Source organism: Zalophus californianus, chromosome 13, assembly GCF_009762305.2.
Source record: "Zalophus californianus isolate mZalCal1 chromosome 13, mZalCal1.pri.v2, whole genome shotgun sequence".
Classification (NCBI taxonomy): domain Eukaryota; kingdom Metazoa; phylum Chordata; class Mammalia; order Carnivora; family Otariidae; genus Zalophus; species Zalophus californianus.
The window spans coordinates 3,287,792-3,309,014 of NC_045607.1; the positions used below are offsets into that span (position 1 = coordinate 3,287,792).

Consider the following 21,223-nt stretch of genomic DNA (forward strand, 5'->3'; position numbering starts at 1 on the left):
GGCATGTTCCAGCTCAGCCACCAGGCAGAGTGCCTGCCGTGGAAAGGAGGCTCGTACAAGGCTTTCTCCCACGGGGGCAGCGCCACCCTGTGCCGGCCATCACTGGGCACCGGCCCCATTTGATGGATGAGAAAGCTGAGGGTCAGGTTGCTGGATGTTCCAGCAAGAGGTGGAACACAGCACTTACCACGCAGGCCTGAGTCTGGAGCCTGGGCCCTTATCCACCTGTTGCACCACCGCCAAGGAAAGCAACCCCGGGGCTGATAATTCTACTTCCCCCAAGGAGTCGGCACCTGGATCCCTGTCTGGGTCTTTGCCGACTCATCCTTCAGTGGTGGCGAGAGTTGTTAGCATTTTTCCTTTAGGTGGGCGAAAATATCTATTTACCCTGCAAGGGAGCAGTCTCCCCAGGCAAATCCCTAACTAGCTAAATGGCCGTCTTGCCTCCGTGGCAGAGAAGACACCCACTGTGACAAATGAGCAACTCTGCAGGGAAATGTTTAAGTAGCATGTGTATCAACACAGATCGCCATCGACAAGGGTCTGGGGACGCGGGGGCCGGGGTGGGGGGTCTGCCCCACGGCCAGGCATGGCTCCCATCCTAGTATCACAGTCAGGACTTCCGGGGGTGGGAGGGGTGGGAGGGTGCACCGGACACTAGAACCCCAAGGTGGGTGTGGGGAGGGCGTTGGTCGCCCCAGTCTCGGGTGGGTCAACAGGGAACTCTCACGGGACCCTCTCAGTCATGCAGGGGGTCCTTGAGGGGCGAACGCTAGAATGGGCCGTGGTCTCAGGCAGGGGTTCGGCCCAGCCCATTCATCCTGGGCACGCAGAGCTGTTCCAACAGGGGTCTTAATAGAATGGGGGTGCACAGAGCTGGTGTGAGCCCACAGCCACAGCATGGATGGGGGAGTGAGAGACAGCCCTCCACTCAACTTTTGCTCCCACCAATGCTGACCACAGTGGGGCTGGTGGGGCTCTGAACCCGGCTGGCTGGACACCGGGGGGTGGGCTCTTCTAGCTTGGAGATGATCTTGGGCAGGGGCTGCCGATTCCATTCACCCTGCAAAGAAAGGACCACGTGGTAACCTGAGGCTGGAGGGGTGACAGGGCACTGCCTTCCCGGCCACTTTCCCCCATGACCTCTTGGGTTCTTGCCCTCAAATTCACCTTGTCCCAAACTGAGCTCACCTTCCTCCCCTCCGGTTGCTACTTGGGGGTCCTGACCTGGAGTCTCCCCGGCCCCCCGACTCCCTGCCTGTCCCTCACTTCAATCCCCACCCAGATGAAGCAGTCAGAGCCCCTGGGTGCAGGTTGAGTGTGTAGCCCCTCCTCCCCAACAAGGCTGCACCAAATGCCACGTTTACATCCACATCAGATGTCCACACCGCGTCTTTCTCGCCAGCCAGCATTAGCCCTGCCCTTGGTGCCGGGAATATTTGATTCGGCGATTAATCCGCTCCCAAATGGCTGCGGGAAATCTGCCTCCCTGACCTGCAGGCTTACAGATCCTTCCCCACCTTGCTCAGCACCAGCCAAGCCTCCACCAGCAGCTCGCTTGTGCTCGCTCAAACCGGAATAAATGAGGTGCCTTTGAATCCCAGTGGGTCCCAGATAAGGAGACCAGCCGGCCCACAGCTTCAGACTGTTTGGCTTCTCACCTGCCCCTCCCCCTGCACTTTATTTTTAGGCTCTGGCGGAGTTGCTGGCGCCCCGTTCACACCACCCACCGACATTAGTCCCGGGATGTGATGCCGCCCCGCCTGGCAATGTTATCAGTCCTTCCCTCTTCAGGCCGTCTGTCTGTCTGTCTGGGGGCCTGTCTGCCACCCCCTGATTTCTCCAGGTGTTCAGAGTGAGCGCTTCCTTGCCGGCTCCATGCTGGGGTCCTCGGCGGGGCCCCGGGGGGCTTGCGTACCTGGAAGCGGACGGCCGAGGACTTGTTGCAGTGCATGGAGATGGGAGCAAAGCCATACAGGGCCCTGAGCACGTCTCGACTGAAGGAGTTCCAGGGAACCGAAGCAAACTGCTTGGGGACAGAGGCCTGAGGGCAGGTGCACACTTCCTCCTCATTGAACCTGGTTGGGGAGGAGACACAGCCCAGGCTGGGGTGGGGCCGGTGGGGGGGGTGGGGGGGGCGGGAGGGGTGGTGACACTTCCCCCCCCCAGCCCTGCTGCCGCCAGAATGCTGTCTGGGCTCTGCCTCCCCGCCTGCGATGGCTGAGAGGCTCCCTCTCCCGAGTCGCCTTGGATGGGCTGGGAACGGCTGCTCTGGGCCTGGGCCGAGGGGACTTGTCGGGCCAAGTGCAGGCTCAGCAGGAAAAGGGTATGGGGGTTCCTGTGCCATGCCCGGGGACACTCCTGTGGCCTGGCACCTGTTCACCAGGTGGAAATACTTCTGCAGGAAGCCAGGGTCCACGGCGCTCTTGCAGAGCTCCAGCTGCGTCTGGGGGTAGTAGTGCACGTAGTTGACGCACATCTCCTCCAGGATCCCGAAGCCCCCCTGCGGGAGGGGAAGGTGCCCGTCAGGACCCGCGCTTCACGCGTGCACAGTGCACTCATTCACCGAGGCTTCTCAGTGAGCAGAGTGCTGCCTCCCTGGAATTCCATCTCCCTCGGCAGGAAAGACAGACCACGAACCAACAAGTCGGCCAGCAGCTACGTCTCAGGTGGCAACACGTGTGAGGACGAGAACTACTACAGGGCAAGCAGAGAGGGGGACGAGTGTGCCCATTTTATGGATACAGAAACTGAGTCCCAGGGAAGGTAAGGGGCAAGGCCTGTGTGGACACAGCCTCCCCACCTTGGCCGAGGAGGAGTCCCCTCGAGACCCAGTGAGAGCCTGGGGACCGGCACAATAGCTGCGAAGGCCCCTGTCTCTCGGGTGTGAGGGTTGTCACACTGGGGAAGCTCAGTCTGTCTGTTGAGAGCCGCCCTGCCGTCTCCCTCCTCGGTCCCACCAGTGACACAGGGGCCCCTGCGAGGAGGCCGCGGGGCAGCTGGGGCCGGGGCCTGAAGAACCTGGCGTCTGAGACACCGGGGTGCTCACGGGGCCTGGACATCCCGGGACGGGCCACCAGTCCCCCTCGAGGAAGCAGGTGGGGCAGGGAGCAGGGCCCTTGTAGAAGTAGCGCTGGGCGGGGGTGGGCCTGGGGGTCCCCTTCACTCTTCTGGGAAGTCGCCCCCTCCCATTCTCGGCCTCAGTGGGCTCGCCTCCAGAATGGGGAGATGCTGCCCTCCTGCCGGTGGGCTTGCTCATGGCATGAGAGCTCAGAGCTCTTGGCGCCTGGACCAGCCCTGCTGCCTGCTAGCTGAGGGCCCTTGGTGGCTCCATCTCACTGTGTCCCGGTGGCACCTGCCTCACGGGGTCCTGGCAAGACTTTGAGGGTCCCTGAGCTGGGACAGGGTGAGCCGTCAGACTAAGCCCCGCCATGCGGAGGAAACGCTCCACTCCAGCAGCTGTTATGTGGACTGAGCTGCTCTCCAGATAGAAGGGGGTGCAGGGTTTAGGCCAGGGGTGTGCACCTGCAGAGCACTCCTGCTCCCCGAGTTTGTGCCCATGGGCGCAGAGTAGTGGTCCCCCCAGATCCAGAGGAAGGGAGGAACCGCGTGGCAAGGGCCTTGCAGGCACACGGCCCTGCGTTAAATCCCCGCTCCGCCCGTTATGGACTTTGTGACCTCCCGTAAGTGTCTTCCCTCTCTGAGCCTCTTCTGTCACCTGTGAAAATACAGAGACTCCTAACCTTGAAGCCTGGGGTGAAACAACTCAAATGTTCATCACTGGAGAATGGATCCATGGCTGTGGTCCATCCAGACACTGGCATGTCGCTTGGCCGTGAAAAGATGAGAAATAACTCATAACAACCGGGGTGAACCCTGACGACACGATGCTGAGAGCAAGACGCCCGTCACAAAAGGGCACAGATTCTAGGACTCCCTGTATCTGAAGGTCCAGGACGGGCAAGCCCACAGAGACAGAGGGCAGGACAGTGCTTGCCAGGGGCTGGTGGGGGTGGGGCGTGGCGAAGGGGGGATGGTTTCTTTGGAAGGATGGCCTGTTCTAAACTTGACTATGCGGATGGTTGCACGCACCTGGCACAGACTAAAAAGTCACTGTACTGCACACTTGAAATGGGTGAGTTGTTTGGTATGTGGATTATTATCTCTATAAAGCCATTGGAAAAACCACTGAATGAGAGCCAAAAGTGGGGTGCCATGTGGTCAACTGGGGTCCCGGGGGCTGTAGCCCCAGGTCTGTTCCACTGGGCGCATCATGGTTCACAGGATAACTGGGGGCCTCGGTGATGAACGAGACAATTAGCAAGCCTCTGTTAGCCAGCAGTCAGTTTGCCAGGCCAGCCCGGGCTGGTGCCGCCAACCACGTGTCATTACTAACAGCACAGCCTTTCACTCTCCAGAGTGCGCCGGCCACCTGCTTCACAGTGAGCCTCGAGGAAAGTGTCTCCCGAATGGACCCTCCTCCTGGGCTACCCACAGTGCAGCCCAAATGCACCCATGTCACATCCCTGACAAGCAGAGTCAACCTGCACAACCTCATGGTCTGGTCTTTGCCAGAAGCCCCAAAGGGAATGGTGTGAAGATGGATGTTTCTGCAGCCTGCCTTCTTTTGCCATCCACAGTCTGCAGGCTTGGTACCGGAGGTCTGAGGATGTTCTGGGTCCTCGGGGCCTTCCTGCAGCCTTCCCTTTGCCCGGGCACTCACTCACCTCCCCCAACCCGCACCTGACCACCCTCCCTCCTGGCCCGTGCCCCTGTGGCACTGTGCTGCTTGTCGCCTGCCCCTGGTGTGGCCTGCCCCCTGGTTGATGGAGCTCCACGAAGACCGGGATCGACCATGGGCCCCTCGCCCCCCGGCGTCCGCACACAGGTGCGGATACGTTTACTACAGAGTGGGGAGCTCCTTCAACCACAGGTGCCACGTGTCACCACCCACATTCTGACTCCAGGTCTGGAGTGGAGCCTGTGAGTTTGTGTTTCTACCAAGTTCCCTGGGGGCAGCTGCAGCTGCTCACCCAGGGACCACACCCTGAGAACCGCCAGTTTACTGAATGAGTGAGGGAGGTCACGCCCTGCCCTCTAACAACTGATGCTCGAGGTGATGACGTAAGACTTGTCCTCATGAAAGCATAGAAAGCCCCGAATGGGTCCCCCCCAACACTACCCCAGGACTCACACATCCCGTGGGTAGGCAGCAGGGAAAAGTCAGGGTGACTTACCACAGTGGCCAGCTTCCTGTCTCCGGTGTTGTAGGTACAGGAAGTGATGAGCACGTCCCCCTGGGGATCCAAGCCAATAGACGCTCGTCAGTGCCTGTGCACCTGGGTAACAGGTGCACTGGGCCTGTCCCACGTTTGACCAAGCTACTGCATATGCCACGGCATGCAGTCATCAACCCATTACTGAGGAACCCTGTGGTGGCCTCTGGGCCCCCACAGGTGTGGGTCAAAATCTGGGTGTCCCCGGGGACTGACTGCCCATTGGCTTCTGTGGCTCCTGATCAGGCACACAGGTCACAGTAGTGCAGACTGTCGGCCATGTCACAGCCCATGGGTGAACTTGGGCCACCCCCTACCTGACCCGGGGTTCCCCTTCTGCATGATCAGGGGCCCCGCCAGCGACCCCCATGCCCTTGTCTCTCCCTGGAGCTCTCAGGGTTTGTGGCCGGCTGATCAGGCAGAAGGAGGCAGGTCACCCTGGGTGCTGCCTGCTCCGGTCTCCTCTGAGGCCTCTCTATGACGTCCTGGTGAGTCTCACCGCGGGATGGCCCCAGGCCCTGCCCTGCGTGGACGTGGTTCTAGAAGACCTTCCCGCGGCCTCTGCCATCCCCCACCCCCTTCTATCTCTCCTCTCGGGGGGCACCCCCAGCCTCCCCGTTCCTGACTGGCACTCACCGGCTGCACAGACACGATCTTCTTCAACATGCGGATCTCCTGGGTGGGCAGAGGGGGCACTTCAGACGGCTGCAGACCCAGCTCCCAGCCCCCTCTCCTCCCTGGCTCGCTGGGGCTATACTCCCAGCCCCTCGGGGGGAAGCCGTGTGGCTAAGTGTGGCCTCCGGCCAGGAAGGGATGAGAACAAGAAGGTGGTTACCCAGGACAGACTTACCATCGGGCTGCCTGGGTCCCCTAAATTCTGCAATCAGCCCCATGCCGGAATCTACCATCAGAGTCCCTCCCTAGGGTCGAATCCCCCAAAGAGAAGGGCTGGCCACTGTGTGCTCTCAGGTGTCGGGGCCTGGCCCAGGAGAGGGGACCCCCTACAGGGGTGTTCCTGAGGCCGCGGGAGAGAGAAGGTGCCACAGGCCCCCGGCCAGGCCCTGAGCAGGCCCCTACCTGGAAGTGAGGGCTGTAGTGGTCATCCCGGTTCACAACCTCCCTCTCTCGGCCGTCCCGGGCCAGCACGGTGACCACCTTTCTCCCAGTCAGGTGTGTGTGGAGCTGAGAGGCGAAGATGTGGATCCCTGAGGGAGGCAGGGCCTGCAGGGAAGGGCACGGCAGGGTCAGGGCCTGGCACGTGGGGGACCCGGGCTCTGGCTGCTGGCCCTGAGCACAGGCCGTGCGACACAACGCCCAGTTTGCTTCCCCAGAAAGTCTGCATCGCCTGGCCTTGTCTTTCCCTCTGGACGGCTAAGGCCCCCTTCTGGAAACGCAGTAGGGCGTAAGTTGCCCGCAGAGCAATGTCATTGTCACCGCCCGGGTCTTCCGCAGCAGTAGAGGCTTGGGGTGGGGGGTGGACAGCCTGCTTCCTTCTCTCTGGAGCCCCTGAAGGCTGCTCAGTCCACTCTCCATTTCCTCAACGGACTTTAAGGGGAGCCATCCCGGGCAGGGGCCCATCAAGGCGAGCACAGTGTGACCTCCTTGCTCCGCAGGCTCAGGTCCGGGGTGAGGCTGTTCTGTGCAGTGCCCGCCATGTGCCCATGCCAGCAGGCCCCTCGGCCGCCCTGCCGCACGACCTCGGGTCACCGGCCCAGCCCCCGGGGGACCCTCCCCTGTCTCACAGCCGTGGCACTGACCACGTCCCATCAAGATGCCTTGCTTCACCTTCCAGGGAAAGACTGCTTTCCTGAACTTCAGGTGAATTTGGTTGAGACAGAACATTGCCTAAGCGGATTACACACTTGAAGCGTGTTCTTCACCACCTGTCACCTCCCTGACCGCACAGCACCGTGCGTGCCTCGCTAGGCACTGTGCACAGCATTGGCAGCTCAGGGAGCTCCCGGGGCCGTGGCTCTGTCACGGAGCGACCCCAGACAGCGGCACTTCCTACACGCGGGCTGATTTCTCTGTATGCCTTCCGCGCGTGCCCCCCACCCACTACAGTCCTGCCCTCGGCGTTAGGGAAACTTCAGGCCCCCTTACAATGATTTGAGGACCGGGGATGGCCACACCTGTGACAGTTGGGAGTGGAGCCCGGGAGCCTCTGCTGACTCACGGGGCCCCGGGTTTCGCTACCCCAACCCAGCCCCGGAGGCTGGCCGCTCGCCCAGAGATGCGGGGGTCTGACGAGTGCACAGAGATGCGTCGTCCTGTGGCCTGTGGCCCCAAACACTATGCTTTTTCTTGGCCTGTCCATTTCAACAAGGATATCTCGGCCACGCCAGCCTTTCGATTGTTGAATTTATGCCCCTTGGTGATCTGCTAAAGGAGAGGCAAGGCCAGACTCCGTGGAGCCCCTTCAACGAGTAGTCCACATATGCAATTTTCAAGAAGAACTACTGTTGGAAGTGGAAGAAGAGTAAGGTGGGTTCTTTTTCTTTCCTCGAGGTAAGGTATTTGGAGACTGGCAAGAGAAGGCGGGTCTGTGTGCCCAGGCTGCCTAGAGGCATTCTCCAGGGCACGGCTCATAGCGTCCTGGGGCCCCTTTTCCTGGTGCGTCCTGAGTAGGTCACCTCCCAGCTCCACGCCCGCGCCACGGAGCCTTTCACGTGGCAAGAGGCCTCACTGAGGGGAGCTCTGGGGACATGGGAGAGAGCACCAGATGCTGGTCTCAGACCAAAGGAGCTCCTCTCCTGCACGGCTAATAGCTCTGTCTCTCTTCGGCTCGAGGACAGAGCCTGCAAGCTCGGGGGGGCCCGCGGGGAGCACAAGTCCACGTGGAGAAGCAACTCACTGGAGAGGCACATCCACTCCACAGCTCATCACTGCAGCCTGCGGCGGTGGCTAGGGCTCTAGGGGTCGGACAGAGCCACGCGCGCTTCTGCGATCTGCACCTGCTGGGACTGCGGCCCCAGCGAGCCCCACCCGTGTCCTCGGCTGGCAAACGGGGTGTCCGGGCTTCCCTAGCAGCGCGCTGTGGGACGCAAGGTGTCAGCACATTCGCAGACATAATATAAAAAGAACGCACAAGCCAATAGCAAGACGAGGAAGCACCCACCGGGAACACTGGACTAACGTTATGAACAGGTCATTCACAGGAAAGAACATCCACCAAGAGACGGATGAAAAGATCCTCAATTCTCCAGTCTAGTCGGGGAAATTCAAACCGAACAAGAGTGAAAGGGAATCTTGAGAACATGGATAACGGGGGGGTGGGCAGGTGTGGGGACCGGGCACCCACTGGTGCCGTGTGTGGGAAGAAACATCAGAGGTGCTTTCTGGAGGGCGTTTTGTGAGATTTATTCAAACCGAAGCTCATGTCCTCTGTGCGCGGCAATTTCTGGAATCTACCTGATAAAACGTGTCCCTGGCGTACAAGGAGTTCCCCGAAGCCTCTTGCAATTGGTGCAAAGTTGGCGGAGGTCTGCACGCTGGCGACCAGGGGGAGGTGAACACAGGCGGGGCTGGGCGAGGCAGGGGAGCTCCAAGGGCGCAGAATCTGGGGAAGCTCTGCCGCTCCTTGGGAGCGTTTGCTCCAGGGTCTGCACCCCACTTACGTTCCCACGGTCCTGAGCACGGTGCCCCCCGGCCTCGGCAGCGCAGCCCTGGTGAGGTCCACGGTGAAACCATGCTGGGCACGTGGGATGGGCGTGTAGCCACCAAAAGGCAAGTTACAGGACAAAGGTTTCCTGTTCGGCTTGTTCGCTCTCAGACACCACATATAAGGGCATGTAGCAATTTATCTTCTGGCTGTCTGCGGGGGAGGGGAGCGGGTGCGGCAGCTGAGGGGGGCTCTAACTGGCCCTGCAGTGCCTGCACTGTGAGTGGGGAATGCTCGTCTATTTTACTCACAGAATGAAAGCAGAGTTTCAAATGCAGCTCGAGGAAGCCCTGGCTGGCACGTGGTGTAGACCAGGTGGGAGCCAGGCTGTCGCTGGGGAGAGAGGCCCACAGAAAGGCTCCTTTGCACACACAGGGGAGGGAGGGCCGTGGTGAAGCTGCAGGGTGGGGGATCCAAAGCCACGAAGCCGCCCTTCCTTGCTCACCACCCGTAGGACCTCCTCCCGGGAGCCGGGGCGAGGGAGCGGCAGGTGCCCGGCCCTGCCCCGCTTACCAGCTGGGTGCACTTGTCCGTGCAGTAGCCGGTAAGGACGAAGGCCGTCTCCTGCGGGGGGATGGCCATCACGGGCGTGTACACCAGCCCCAGCTCCATGATCCCCGCGTCAAAGCGCCGGAGCGTGGCAGTGTAGTACAGGCGGATGCCCGAGGAGTCGCGCCGGCCTGGGAGGAAGAGGGGCGGAGGTGAGCGGATAGCTGCCCCCACAGGTCACCCCAGTGCTCTGGCTCCAGCAGATCCCCAGCCCCCCTCAGCCATGCTGGCACCCCACCTGCTCCCACCTGCGGCACGCACCAGAAACCAGCCGCCTCTGCTCCCACACCTGTTTATGCCAGGCACGCCCACATGGAAAGAAAGAGCCATTGTTTCTATGAAAACTAAGCGGATGCTTTGGAAAGTCTTGATAAAGGCGGGTAACTAAAACTGAGCGCGTGCAGGCAGTGGGGCTGAGCTGCCTGCAGGTTATCTGGGATATCTGGGAAGCCGGCAGTTCCTCAGTTGGGCTTCGCAAAGGCTCCATATTCCTCCCACATGTAAAGGAATCTGAAGGGGAATCCGCCTGCAGGACGACCTGTGGGGGCGTCTGTGCAAACAGGAGGGCAGGGAACGGCGGCCGCCCCGTCTCATAGAGGAGTCTCAGTGCCCTGGCCAAAGTGGGCCAGCGTGCACGTCGGTGGGCTGAAGATGACAAGAGGCACCTAAGGTGCATCCTTCTTGCCGCCTCCCACTTTACTCCTCTGATTACCGCCTGCAAGATCAAGGCGCACGCCGGGCACGCATCTGAGGACATCAACGGGGCACTGAGCAGGAGCCTGGAGCGCTGGAGCAGGGCCGGTGTCTGCTGTTCCACCCCTTGGCTCGTGCACGGGCCCAGACTCCACTTGGTCAACAACAGTGTGCTGTGCCTTCTCAGACAAGTCACTATCCCTCTCTGGGCCTCTCCGGTTCAAAGTTAAGAGCCTCTTCCAAGGGAGAACACCGTGCTTCTGCCCGTCACTGTCCAGCCACACCTGCTGGCTCTTCGTGCGGTTTGCTAATTGGAGAGTCCATGAAGCTCCCTGGGCAAGCCTCCTGGTGGTCACACGAAGCTGATGGTCAGAGGTCACGGACACTGGCAGCCAGAGGCACGGCCACACAACCATGTAGCCTCCAGTAGCCCCTTGCTCTGCCTGGAACCGGTCAGCCGAGTCCCTGAGTACTTCAGGGCAGAGCCCTGGCCTGGCCCCACGGGCCCAACCACTCAGAATGTACAGGGGAGCTGGGCTATGGGCAGGGGAGGCCATGCAACTGAAGAATCATCCACCCCGATTTACGGATGTGGAAACTGAGTCTCACAGCCTGAGCTGAAGACTGCCCAAGATTACAGGTCTGCAAAGTGACGGAGCTGGGATCTGAGCCCGGGGCGCTGCCAGGGGTCTGGCGGTCTCCCTGCTCATTCGCCCTAAGGTGGAGCCAAGAACGCCCCCTTTTGCCTCCGCCTCCCCCTTCCCTACTCCAGCCCCCCCCGCAACCCCACCCCCACCCCCCCCGCCCTGCAACATCCAAACTCAGCCTCTGTGTCTCTGGGCCGGTTACATCAGAGGATAATAATAAAAACGAGATGCAATTGGTTAAAATTCAGATGGGGATTAAATAATGAAATAATTGTGGCATTTTGATATTTATAGCCTAGCAGCCCATCTCCAGATTTGTGAAGTGACAGAGCGTCCTTATATTTGGCAAAGGATCCATAAATATAACCAGATAATCAGGAAGAGACAGACCTCCCTGACGGTTAAGGAGTTTTCAAAAATCCATTTGCTTTCAGGTTTTAAATGAGCAATAAATCCCACATCATGCTAAAGCCCCAGCTGACTTATGCCCTTCTCTGTGCACACTGTAGGTAGTTCCAACGGTGGCAGAAAATATTAGTTATGCCGCCAGGAGGAAGATCGCTGGCAGCCATTGGCGGGGCACAACCCGGGGCCCACATGCAGCTGGGAGCTGTGTGTGGGAGCTCTCCCAGCCTCAGGAGAGCTGCGGGGGGCGGGGGGGGGGGTCCCCCGTCAGGGTCACGTGACTCGAGAGGGACAGGCTGGAGCTCCCATTCTCATCTCTCAGGCTATTTCTGCTCTTCACTTCCACAAATGAAAATAAGTGTCCTTTTAAAGAGACAGAGGGAGAGGGCTATGTGGCCGCATGTGGTGGAAGGTGCTGGTGTCGCAGATGGAAACATTTCAGTTCCTGACCCCGTTACAACTGGCATCACCACCCTAAAGATCAACTCTCGTTGTCCACCTGCAGGCACAGGGTGATCCAGCAGCTAGTGCTGCACAGGGCAGACCTCACTAAGGAACGACACCACTACCCCGCCGGGCCCCGGACAGCCTCAGATGCCTCTCCGACGGGGATCCCCATGCTGCTGCGCAGGATCCACTAGAGGAGCCCACAAGCAAAGCCTGTTTGCTACCCCTGATCCGAAAACATGTGGATAGAAAATCCCAGACGCGTGCTCAGATGCAAGCGCGCCTTTGCTCTGCTGGGATGTGTTTTGAGAAGCACGGGAGGAGCACCCAGCCAGAAATGCCCCCAGTTGAGCCAGGGCTCTTCCCTCGACCTGAAAATAATCCCGGGGGCAGTGCCTCCTAGGGCTCAGGCTGTCGGAGGGTGGGTTCTGGGCTCTGGATGGCCTGCACCTGCCGTCCTTCCAGGTGCCCTGTTGTGGCCCAGCCTGTTGTGGGGACAGCAGAGACATCGTGCCTGGGTGCCGGTGGTCACCCTGTTGGGGAGGGGCAGCTGGGGACGAGAGGCAGCTACTGGTCTGAGCAGCCTCGGAGAAGTGGGACTTCCAGGGAAATAGGGCACAGCGCTCTGGCCTGGGACCTCTCTTCACTGACCTTGAACCTGTTGACCCCACTACAGAGCAAGGATGGGGTGTGGGGAGGAGGGTGAGCCGCTCGGACTCCGAGTGGCTAAATGATTCCGAGTATCTAAGTGATTCCTTACGGCTTTGGAGCCCGACCAACCTTGCGGGTTCAAGTGCAGTGCAGCCACCAGACAGCTGTGGGACTGAGATCCCCGCCGGCCTAGACCCAGACCTCCTGGCCCCACCTACTCACTTCATGGCCCTGGTGGGGGTCCCTTCAGCCTGGGCCTAATTTCCTCATCTGCAGATGGGCATGCAAGAAGCCTCTGCCTCCCTTTTCTAGAGGGTGGTACCTGGTAATGGGTGCTTGTGAGGAAGATGGGGGTGCTGTACCCCTACCATGTGGGGAGCAACGATGAGCCAGCCGGACGGGGCCCCGCCCCAGGGAGCCCACTACAGTCTTGGGAGAGGAACAGAAGGAAAGGTGTAAGAGGGACGCCTGCCTCCATGGGTCGTAAGGAGGCTGCACGGCAGGAAGGGGGGTCCAGTGCTGGGCAGACACCCCAATCACCTCCCAGAATGGGCATGTCCGAGCCCGAGGACTCCGAAGGGAGGACAGGGGCAGGGGTAGAAACACATGCTTAGAACTCCCTACCTTGGATCTTTAGCGGGTTGTGGTAATGAACTTCCAGACGGAGATATCTGGAGGACCCGGGGCCCCCAAAGGCAAGGCCTGCTTCCTCCGGGTAGTAAAAGGCCTGTGGGGTGACGGGTGGGGGGGTGAGGAATCGGACACAGGCAGACTGGTGTCTCACAAGGGGTTCCTCCCAGATGGGGGCTGGGGCAAACCCAGCCAGCTGTTGGGGTCTGAGCTACGGTGGCAGGTGCTGGCGGGGCAGCGGGATTAGAATATGGTGCTCTCCCGCCAATGGGCCTATCACTACCGGCCCACCCAGATATCCCTATTTGACTCGAGGTCGGGGACTAGGGGGAGCTGGTGTCCCGGGGGCGAGCCTACCCCCCAGGCCCTGCGCATGGCCCTGCCTCGCCCTCCTCTGCATCGGTGGAAGCCCTGTGGAGGCAGCCCGCGGAGGTCGCAGCACCTGCCACGCACCCGCCAGGACCAGCCGGGGCACCCTGTGCACAAACCCCTAAGTCCAGTGGGGAGGCAAGATCAATACTCACCAAGCACCTATGCTCAAATTTTGCATTTTTATAGAACAGCCACAAAGGCTGGAAAAAGCCTCATGGCCCAAGAGGGGCTGGGAGAGAGACAGAGCTGGGGGTGGCGTTATGTGGGCGGGGCCCTCTCCGGTGGCCTCACGAGCGCCCTCTGGAGTCCCCTGCTCGGAGGCTCTCAGAGAGGTGGGGCGACACAGGGGCGGAAGAATCAGGGCCCCCACGGCTCCAGGGGAGGCGCAGGCCCGCACCTTAGCACCCAGCGCCCAGGCGGCTAGCACGTGGCGGCAGTAATTGAGATGGTCAGGCTTCATCTTGGAGTCGCAGGGCCCGCTGAACTGAGGGAAGCTCTCGAACTGGGCGGTGCACTGGAAGACCTCCATGTGGTGGACCAGGGCTTCGTTGCCCTTGGTGACAATGGGCTCGTACTGGGGGAGCGGGAGGGCACTGAGCCTGGGGCCACGGACACCCGTCCGCCCGCCAGCAGCGCCCCCCACCCCGTGGGCCTCTACTTGCCCATCTGTAAAATAAGAGGGTTAAGGGAAGCAATTTCCAGGGGCGCTTCTGGGGCCCAGGGCTTTGAAGGGGGAGCCACCAACCCGAAACCAGGCAGAATCTGCCAGAAGCCCACAAAGAGCTCCAGAGCGAAGGACATGAGGATCGAGGCAAGTCATTTCCTGATAAGGTGGAGACAGGAAGGTGGCCTAGTGTGCGCGTGGCCGTGGCCGGGCGAGGACACAGAGGCTGCCCTGAGGCTAAGCCTGAGCTGGTAGCCCGGGCCGGCCAACCCTGTGTGACTTTGGGCACTCGCACAACGTCTCTGGGCTGCACCTCCTCTACTGAGCATGCACTACTGTGGAGGTGGAGTGGGTCCCCACCTTCCTGCCCCCCAGGGCCAGGAAAACAGGGGCATTCAACAGCTATTGCCCTCACATTGTATCTCTGGGTGGGTGTGTAGAGCAATTGAGCTGCCTTTTCACGAAGGAGGATGTGACCTGACAGATAGACAGAGGCCCTTCTAGTCCCAGGGGAAGACACAGAAATCAAAACATCAGTGTCCTTTGGTCCAGTCTGGGCAGTGGGGGCGCAGGTGCCCTGGGAGGCTGGGGGCTGAGCAGGTGACAGGGTGCCTCGGGTTCAGACTGTGCCTCGGGTTCAGGCAATGACGGGACCCCTGGTGCAAGGGGTTCATGAACCGTGAACGGCTTTCCAGGACAAGGACGTCTCTCCAGTGGCCTCTGAGGCCCCAGGAGGAAGCAGAGATGGGCCCTGGGACCCGCCTCCCCCCACATACCATGACGATGTGGTGCCGGGAGAAGCCATCTGGAAGCTCGGTGATGTGGCACCAGTACGTGGTCTTCTGGCCGGGGATCAGGATGTCCGGCGTGTGGATCTCCATGGAGTGCATGTCCGAGGGCAAGGCCGGGACGGAGATGTTGGGCTTTAGCAGCTGCACCCTCTGCAGCCCAGTCTGCAGCCCCGACGTGTTGATGGCCTCCAGCGACCCGAAAGGCTCCTCCAAGATCCCATACACCAGGTGGACGGTGCCATCCTGCAGCCGAGACACGCAGACCCCCCCCGCCGCCCCACCAGAGCTGGGCTCCCGTAACTGGGTGCTGCCAGGTCCCTGCCACCTCACCTGGCAGGTGACATGCCCGGCTCTTGTCTCTGTGAAGGAGGGGGTCTTTGAGGATGCAGCTGAGATTCCATTCCCGGCTAATCATCCCCCAGCCCACAGCTTGCACCAGGCATTAAATACGTGTTTTCTTTGCAAATATGATCTATCCACATTCGCTAAGCATCCATTCTGCTAGCCACTGCTGGGCCGCCCTGAGAGCCAGACTGGCTGGCCCCCCTCAGATATCTGTCCCCTCCACCGCCCCCTGTGCTAGAGGTCACAGACAGATCCAAGGAGGCAAGAGTGTGGTGGGCTTGGCTCTCCCCCACTGTGCTGCCAGGAATGTCAGCCTGTGTCTGCACGTAGGACGTGGGCATACATGGGTGTGTTTTCTGGGCACCAGTGGATGTGTGTGTGTTTGTATTCATGGTGGGCGGCCCCTTTGATCTCTGAGTTTACATAAACCTGGGGCCCCTGTGACAGCTCTCACCTAAGGACATATCAGAGCCTCAGGCTGTGGGCTCCCCGACACGCCGAGGCTCTGAGCTGAGCGCACGTACGCCGCGGCTGCACCCCATGCAAAGTCAGGCAGAGAGGGTCCTCTGCCTCGTCCATGGGGAAGGCGGCTCAGGAGTGTAAGGACTCCACAGCCTGCGGTGGGTCCCTGAGCCAGTCCTTCCCCTGTCTGACCTCAGTTTCCTTGTCTGGCACACAGACAGCCCGTCGCTGCCGCCAGACTAGAAAGATTACACACGGTGACCAAGGTCAAAGTGCGCTGGAAACTTAAAAGAATTTTGTCTTCAAGGCCAAGCTGGGTGGTTTTTCCCTAATGGGTGTGTTGGAGCAGCTCGAGAAGCCTATGGGGTTTTTAGGATCCACGGTGGCTCTGAACTCCTAGATGGAGCTGCTAGGGCCTTGCGGGTCACCCTGCTTCTCCTGCACTTTACAGACAGGTCAACCGAGGAGGTCTGGAGCGGGGAAGGACCTGTCCCAAGCCTCGCAGCCCATTGGCAACCAGGCAGTTTGTGAAACTGGGTCTCCTGGGCTCTTTCCACATTCTTCAGGTGGATAGAATTCCACCTGAAGATGATGGACCAGAAGGAAAGAAAGTTGGGAGCAAGATCATTGTGGCCTCAGTTTGAGAGGCTTCGGGGCAGGACCAGAATCTAGAAACATCTCGGCTATGTGTCAGTCAGGAGTACTTCTTGAAGGGACCAGAGGCTGATGGCAGATCTGGTCCCTTGTCCTCACCCAGCACCTCTGAGGTCCCTCCCTGGCTTTCTCTCTGTGCACAACGGGCCCAGGGGTGCTGCCCTAGGTCGTGGGGGTACTCCACGATCTCCTGAGCACATGGGGCCACCACCCACCTCAATGAGGTAATCCTTGGGGTCACAGGTGCCAAAGGGCCTCTTGAAGAGGAGACACAGGCCTTCTGGTGTCCTCTGCACCTGCAGCAGCTGGTAATCCTGCTGGGAATCCAGGTGGATCTGTCCCCACTGGTCGCTCCAGGCATCCTGCAGAGACAAATTCTGACCCTGAACACCAGGGCCAAGCAGTAGGGCGGGCCAGAGCTCAAGGTTGGTTGCTCCCAGTGTAGCTCCCAGCCTCGTGGGTCCAGGGAGTGCTCCTGGGTCGGGGGGTCACTCCCACTTTCTGGGTCTGACTGGAGATGGCAGAATCAAGCTCTAATCCCACTCGCTTCCTCTGCTCCTTGAAGCAGGGCTCTCAAATGCCAGCCAGGATTCACCAGGGCTGGGTAAGGACAGGGACATCTCTCCGCACCTCTCTGAGACCCTAGGTGAAAGGCAGAGCTGGGATGGGGACTTAGGCCCTGGACACCCCAGCGTACCAGGACAGTGTGCCCCGAGAAGCCATCCCAAGCATGTTCCCAGACCTCTGGGCACCCAGGAGGTGTCACAATAGGGAATGGGTACCTTGGACAAATACCGCTCCCCTTGGTCTGCAGAGGGAGGGGTCGTGACAGCACCTGGAGCCACAGAAAGGGGACACATGGAGACTGGGCCAGATGGGGAAGCAAGGGAGAAACCAGCTGGGGGGTTTAAGGTGGCTCTCTCTCCCCGGTGCCCACCCAGACCTCGAGTACCCCTGAGAGTGAGCTCTACCTTAAACACTGTGCCCCAGGCCTCTTGCTCCCCTCGCCTAGCCCTAGCTCTGCCTGGAGAGAGTAAACGGAGGCCCAGGGAGGAAGTGGGACTGCTGCATTTTGCCGGGACGTTAGTAGGTAGTGGATCTGGCCAACCTTAGCCTGCCCCTACCACCCTCCCTCCCCTACTCCTGTGCGCCCGGCTGTCAGGCCTAACCGTCCAGGGCCCTTCAGGCCAGTGTAGGGAAAGAAGTCACCTGCAGAGGATGCTCAGAAGGAGGCAAGAACCACCCCCACCCCCACCTCCCAGGCCCCCCCCCCCCCCGCTACAGGACTTTGTTCCCATTCAGGAGCACCATGAGCCCTTGGCCTTAGGATTCTTTTTAACCGCGTACCCAGGCCTAAAGCACGTTCTCTTCATTTCCTTGAGAAAGAAAGAAACCTGCAAAAGAGTTTGCAAAATTTCCCCTAGAGAAAAGCACCACCGCGAAGCTCCTGCTGAGGAACGCTACCCATTTGCAGGACTAATTTTAAGCAGAGGCAGAAAGTTAGTTTGATCTTCAGCTGGAAATCTAGAATATATTTGTTGAACATACGGCTCAAGGAGGAAAAACAAGTCTGACATTTGTTTGCACAGGAATTTGTTGTGCAAATTAATCCCGCAGCGTGAGGGAGGGCGAAGTCACCCTGGCTCTCTTGGCAGCCAGGAAAAGCTGCCCCAAGAGGAGCTAGCGCTCCTGATTCAGGGGCCCAGAGACTCCTCTGGGAATGGCTGATGGCTCAAAGCTGGGGCTGTCCCAGGTCTTTCTGGGCTGTGACCCCGCTGAGCCACGGAGCATCCTTGGGTGGGGGAGATAGCGCAGCCAGATCTGGGCCCCCACCCGGGACCTCCACCCTGTCCTACCTGGGCGGCCCCAAGCATTTGGCTCCAGCTCGCTCAGCCTCCAGCTGCCCCTGCTGAGCTGTGGTGGGCGCTGGGCGGAGCACCGCTGGGCTCCAGAAATGTCAGCCGCAGTCAGCTCCCTGAACTCACAACAACCCAAAAATGTGGAGGGGGATTACTGTCCCCATTCCTCAGATAAGGAAGCCAAGTCCTGGGGCCAGGAGCTGGCTGCACAAGTCCAGACTCCTAGCTCGGCTCCTACAGGTTCCCCATTGAAGTGAAGAGGATCCCTCCTCACAGATAAAGAAAGTGACTCCTGACTTTAAAAAAAAAGTTTAACCCTCCCGTGTATGTTTTTGTGGAGAGAGGTGGGCTTCATCCCCATAGAGGTCCTGGCGACCAGGCCCATTGGGGCAGAAGGCGGGAGGGATGGCTCACGGCGGCTGGCGGCCCCCGCCCACCTGCACCTCCCTTCCCCTTGTAGAGCGCCCCAAAGCCTCTCTATGTCTGGTTTGGAGGGAAACCTCTCCTTCCTCCACACTTTCCAGGAAGAAGAGGGGTACATTTTGGAGGCAAGGAGTCAAGAGCACATCCTGTTTCAGGCCGGCTCGGTAGGTTTGTTCCACACCTGGGCCGGGGGGGAGGGGTGTCTGCAGCTGCTCACTTCACCCCCGTGTGTCCTGGGCAGTGGGTGTGTGCGCCTGGTGCGGTGCTTGGCCACGTGCAACCCCTAGGCCCATGGGCGCTGGGTGCGCAGCAGGGGTGCGCTGGGTGGTAGCGCCGGTAGGAGATATGGGGTCTGCCCTCATGAGGTGGGGGCAGTGTAGTACTTTCATTTATGTGATGTGTGTGTCCTCAGGGTGCAGGAGCGCTCCTTGGGTGCTCTGCGTTCTGTTTTGGGGTGTGTGGTCAGAGACCACGGTGGGCATCTATCTCCCATTTTGTCTTCAGAAGGGCAGCCCTGAGACGCCCAAGTTGGGGACACGGACTCAGCTATGATCAGAGGGAACAGGAACGGAGAGGCGGGAGAATTTTCTTGCTAGGTTAAGGGGAGCGAGTGCAGGATGAGTGTCGGGTGGGGGCTGGGTAGGGACAAGGTCAAGAGCATGGGTCGGTGGGGGGGGGGGGGGCGGGTGGGGAAAAACTTACCCCAAAATAGGCGTTGTCCCCATCGGTCCAGAGCACGACCAGGTCAGCGTTCTCCAGTTCCCCGCGGTCCGACATCCCAAACAGGACCCCGGCCTTGAGCTCCTGCACCAGGAGCTGGAAGTAGATGGTCTCCTGCGTGTAGCTGACATTCCAGGAGAGCTCCAGGGACCCCTCGGGGTCCAGGGATATTCGGTAGGGGAAGGGACTCTCGGGGGGTGCTGAGCTCTGCAGTGCGGCCACCAGGATGACCAGGAAGACAGCCACCGCCGTGCCATACATGGAGGCCGCCTCGCGCATGCTGGGACTAGGGACCTGCATGGCTCCGTGAGCTCGGCCGCCCCACTGGGACATTTATGTCCCGGCCCTCCAGGGGGTGGGCCCAGGCTGCACCGCTAATCACATTTGTCTGGTGGGGAATTCAATTCTCCCGGTGACCCTCCCAACAGCCTGTGCCCTGGGGCAAACCCTTTGCCTCCCTCGCTCTCCTAATTGGCACTAATGACACATGGGCATCATCAGTGGGAATTGAAGCCGACTGGCTGATTCGCTTCCCTCGAATCGTCTCTAAGGAGCTGTCGGGAGTGGGCCCCCTCCTTGCAGCCAGAAGGCCTTCCAGATGCCTCTGGCCGGGTACCAGGCTGACCAGCAGGCAGGCGATCTGGTCCTGTCCCGAAGGGGTTGGCAGGATGGGCCCCATACCACCCCGTCCACGGACGTGCAGACTGAGGCTCCAAGGCCTTATTTCCGAGGTGACCAGGGAGTAAGGAGACTTCGTGGCTGGGGGCCTGGCCCAGTGAGCCATTTCTATGAGGCTGGAGGGTGGACCAATTTCAGATTAAAAATAAAAGACGGTCCCCACATAGTCCCTGTGTTTAGACACTCTCTCCATGGCCTGCTGTTCCCACTCTGGTCGCCTGTCTATTTCCTCACACGCTCCAGCTGGTGCCATGGCTGCTCCAGCAGGAGTGGGTGCATTGCTAGGGGCTGGGGCCAGATGGCACAGGGTGCACGGCTGGGGGACAGACTTTGCAGGAAAGGGTGCAAGTGATGGGCCTGCTTCCCTTTGGTGACAAAGCTCCCAAACTTAGAACATGCCTTAGCCTAGAGCGGACCCAGCCCTGATGTGAACCTTCCCAGGCCAGCTGGCCTATAGCCCTGTTTCTCCAGCACCTACCACAGGGCCTTTGCACAGACCCATTGGGGCTCACAGCCCTGGGGCAGCACCCCAAGTCCCTCCCATCCTCCTCTGCAGGGTGGACTGAGCCTACTTGTGCTGCTACCTCCAGGAAGTTCTCCCTGATTGCCCTCTGCTCTGACTTCTAGTCCCTCCCCCAGGCACCTGACTCCCTGTCTCCCCCGCTCTGTTCCTTCTTCCTCTTCCTCCTCTTCCTCCCCTTTTTGGACAAACCCAGAGCCCAACCATAGGAACTCAGGGATGCCACCAGCTGGCGCCCGACTTTTAATCCTCAGGTATCTGCAGAGGCCAGCCTGGAGCAGGTCGTGCTGTACTCAGGTTTTGCTCTGAACCCTGTTCCTTAGGAAAGAATGACTGTCTATGTGAAGATGGAATTTAGGGAACATTCCAGCCCTCTCTGGGCCCTGGAGGTGGTACTTCCTGCCTCACAGGGACCGGGCTGCCCTGCAAAGCCAAACCAGGCAGAAGAGAGACACACGGAGGCCATGGAACCCTCCCCTCTACTGGAGGTGCACCCACAGGTCTGGGTAAGCGAGAGATGGACACAGGAAGCGCTGGGGCGCATCACTGTCGAGAAACGGGCACCTAAATGGCTGCTGTCCATGCACAGGACCATCTGCTCAGTCCCCTGCCCGGGGGGCGGGGGGCAAGCCCAGGCAGCAGAGCAGGGGCCAGACGGATAAGGGTTGGTTGAGTGAGTGAGACCTGAGTGGGGGGGGGGGGGTGTCACAGATGTGCAAAGATGACGGGCCGCCAGAGCAGGCCGCGTGGGGCTGGAGAGGTCACAGACACCGAGC

At 60.2% G+C, this 21,223-nt stretch overlaps 1 protein-coding gene across 1 annotated transcript; it reads right to left on the reverse strand.

Annotated features, from left to right (window-relative positions):
- Nucleotides 1-520: 520 nt before the first annotated feature.
- DBH (dopamine beta-hydroxylase) lies at nucleotides 521-19,549 on the reverse strand. Its single transcript, XM_027616468.2, has 12 exons — nucleotides 19,232-19,549; nucleotides 16,463-16,609; nucleotides 14,772-15,029; nucleotides 13,729-13,905; nucleotides 12,954-13,056; nucleotides 9,451-9,617; nucleotides 6,354-6,497; nucleotides 5,913-5,951; nucleotides 5,238-5,297; nucleotides 2,376-2,503; nucleotides 1,919-2,078; nucleotides 521-1,063 (listed from the first exon to the last, which is right to left on the reverse strand). The coding sequence occupies exons 1-12, from the start codon at nucleotides 19,547-19,549 to the stop codon at nucleotides 932-934; spliced, it is 1,833 nt and encodes a 610-aa protein (XP_027472269.1). The 3' UTR covers nucleotides 521-931.
- Nucleotides 19,550-21,223: the final 1,674 nt, after the last annotated feature.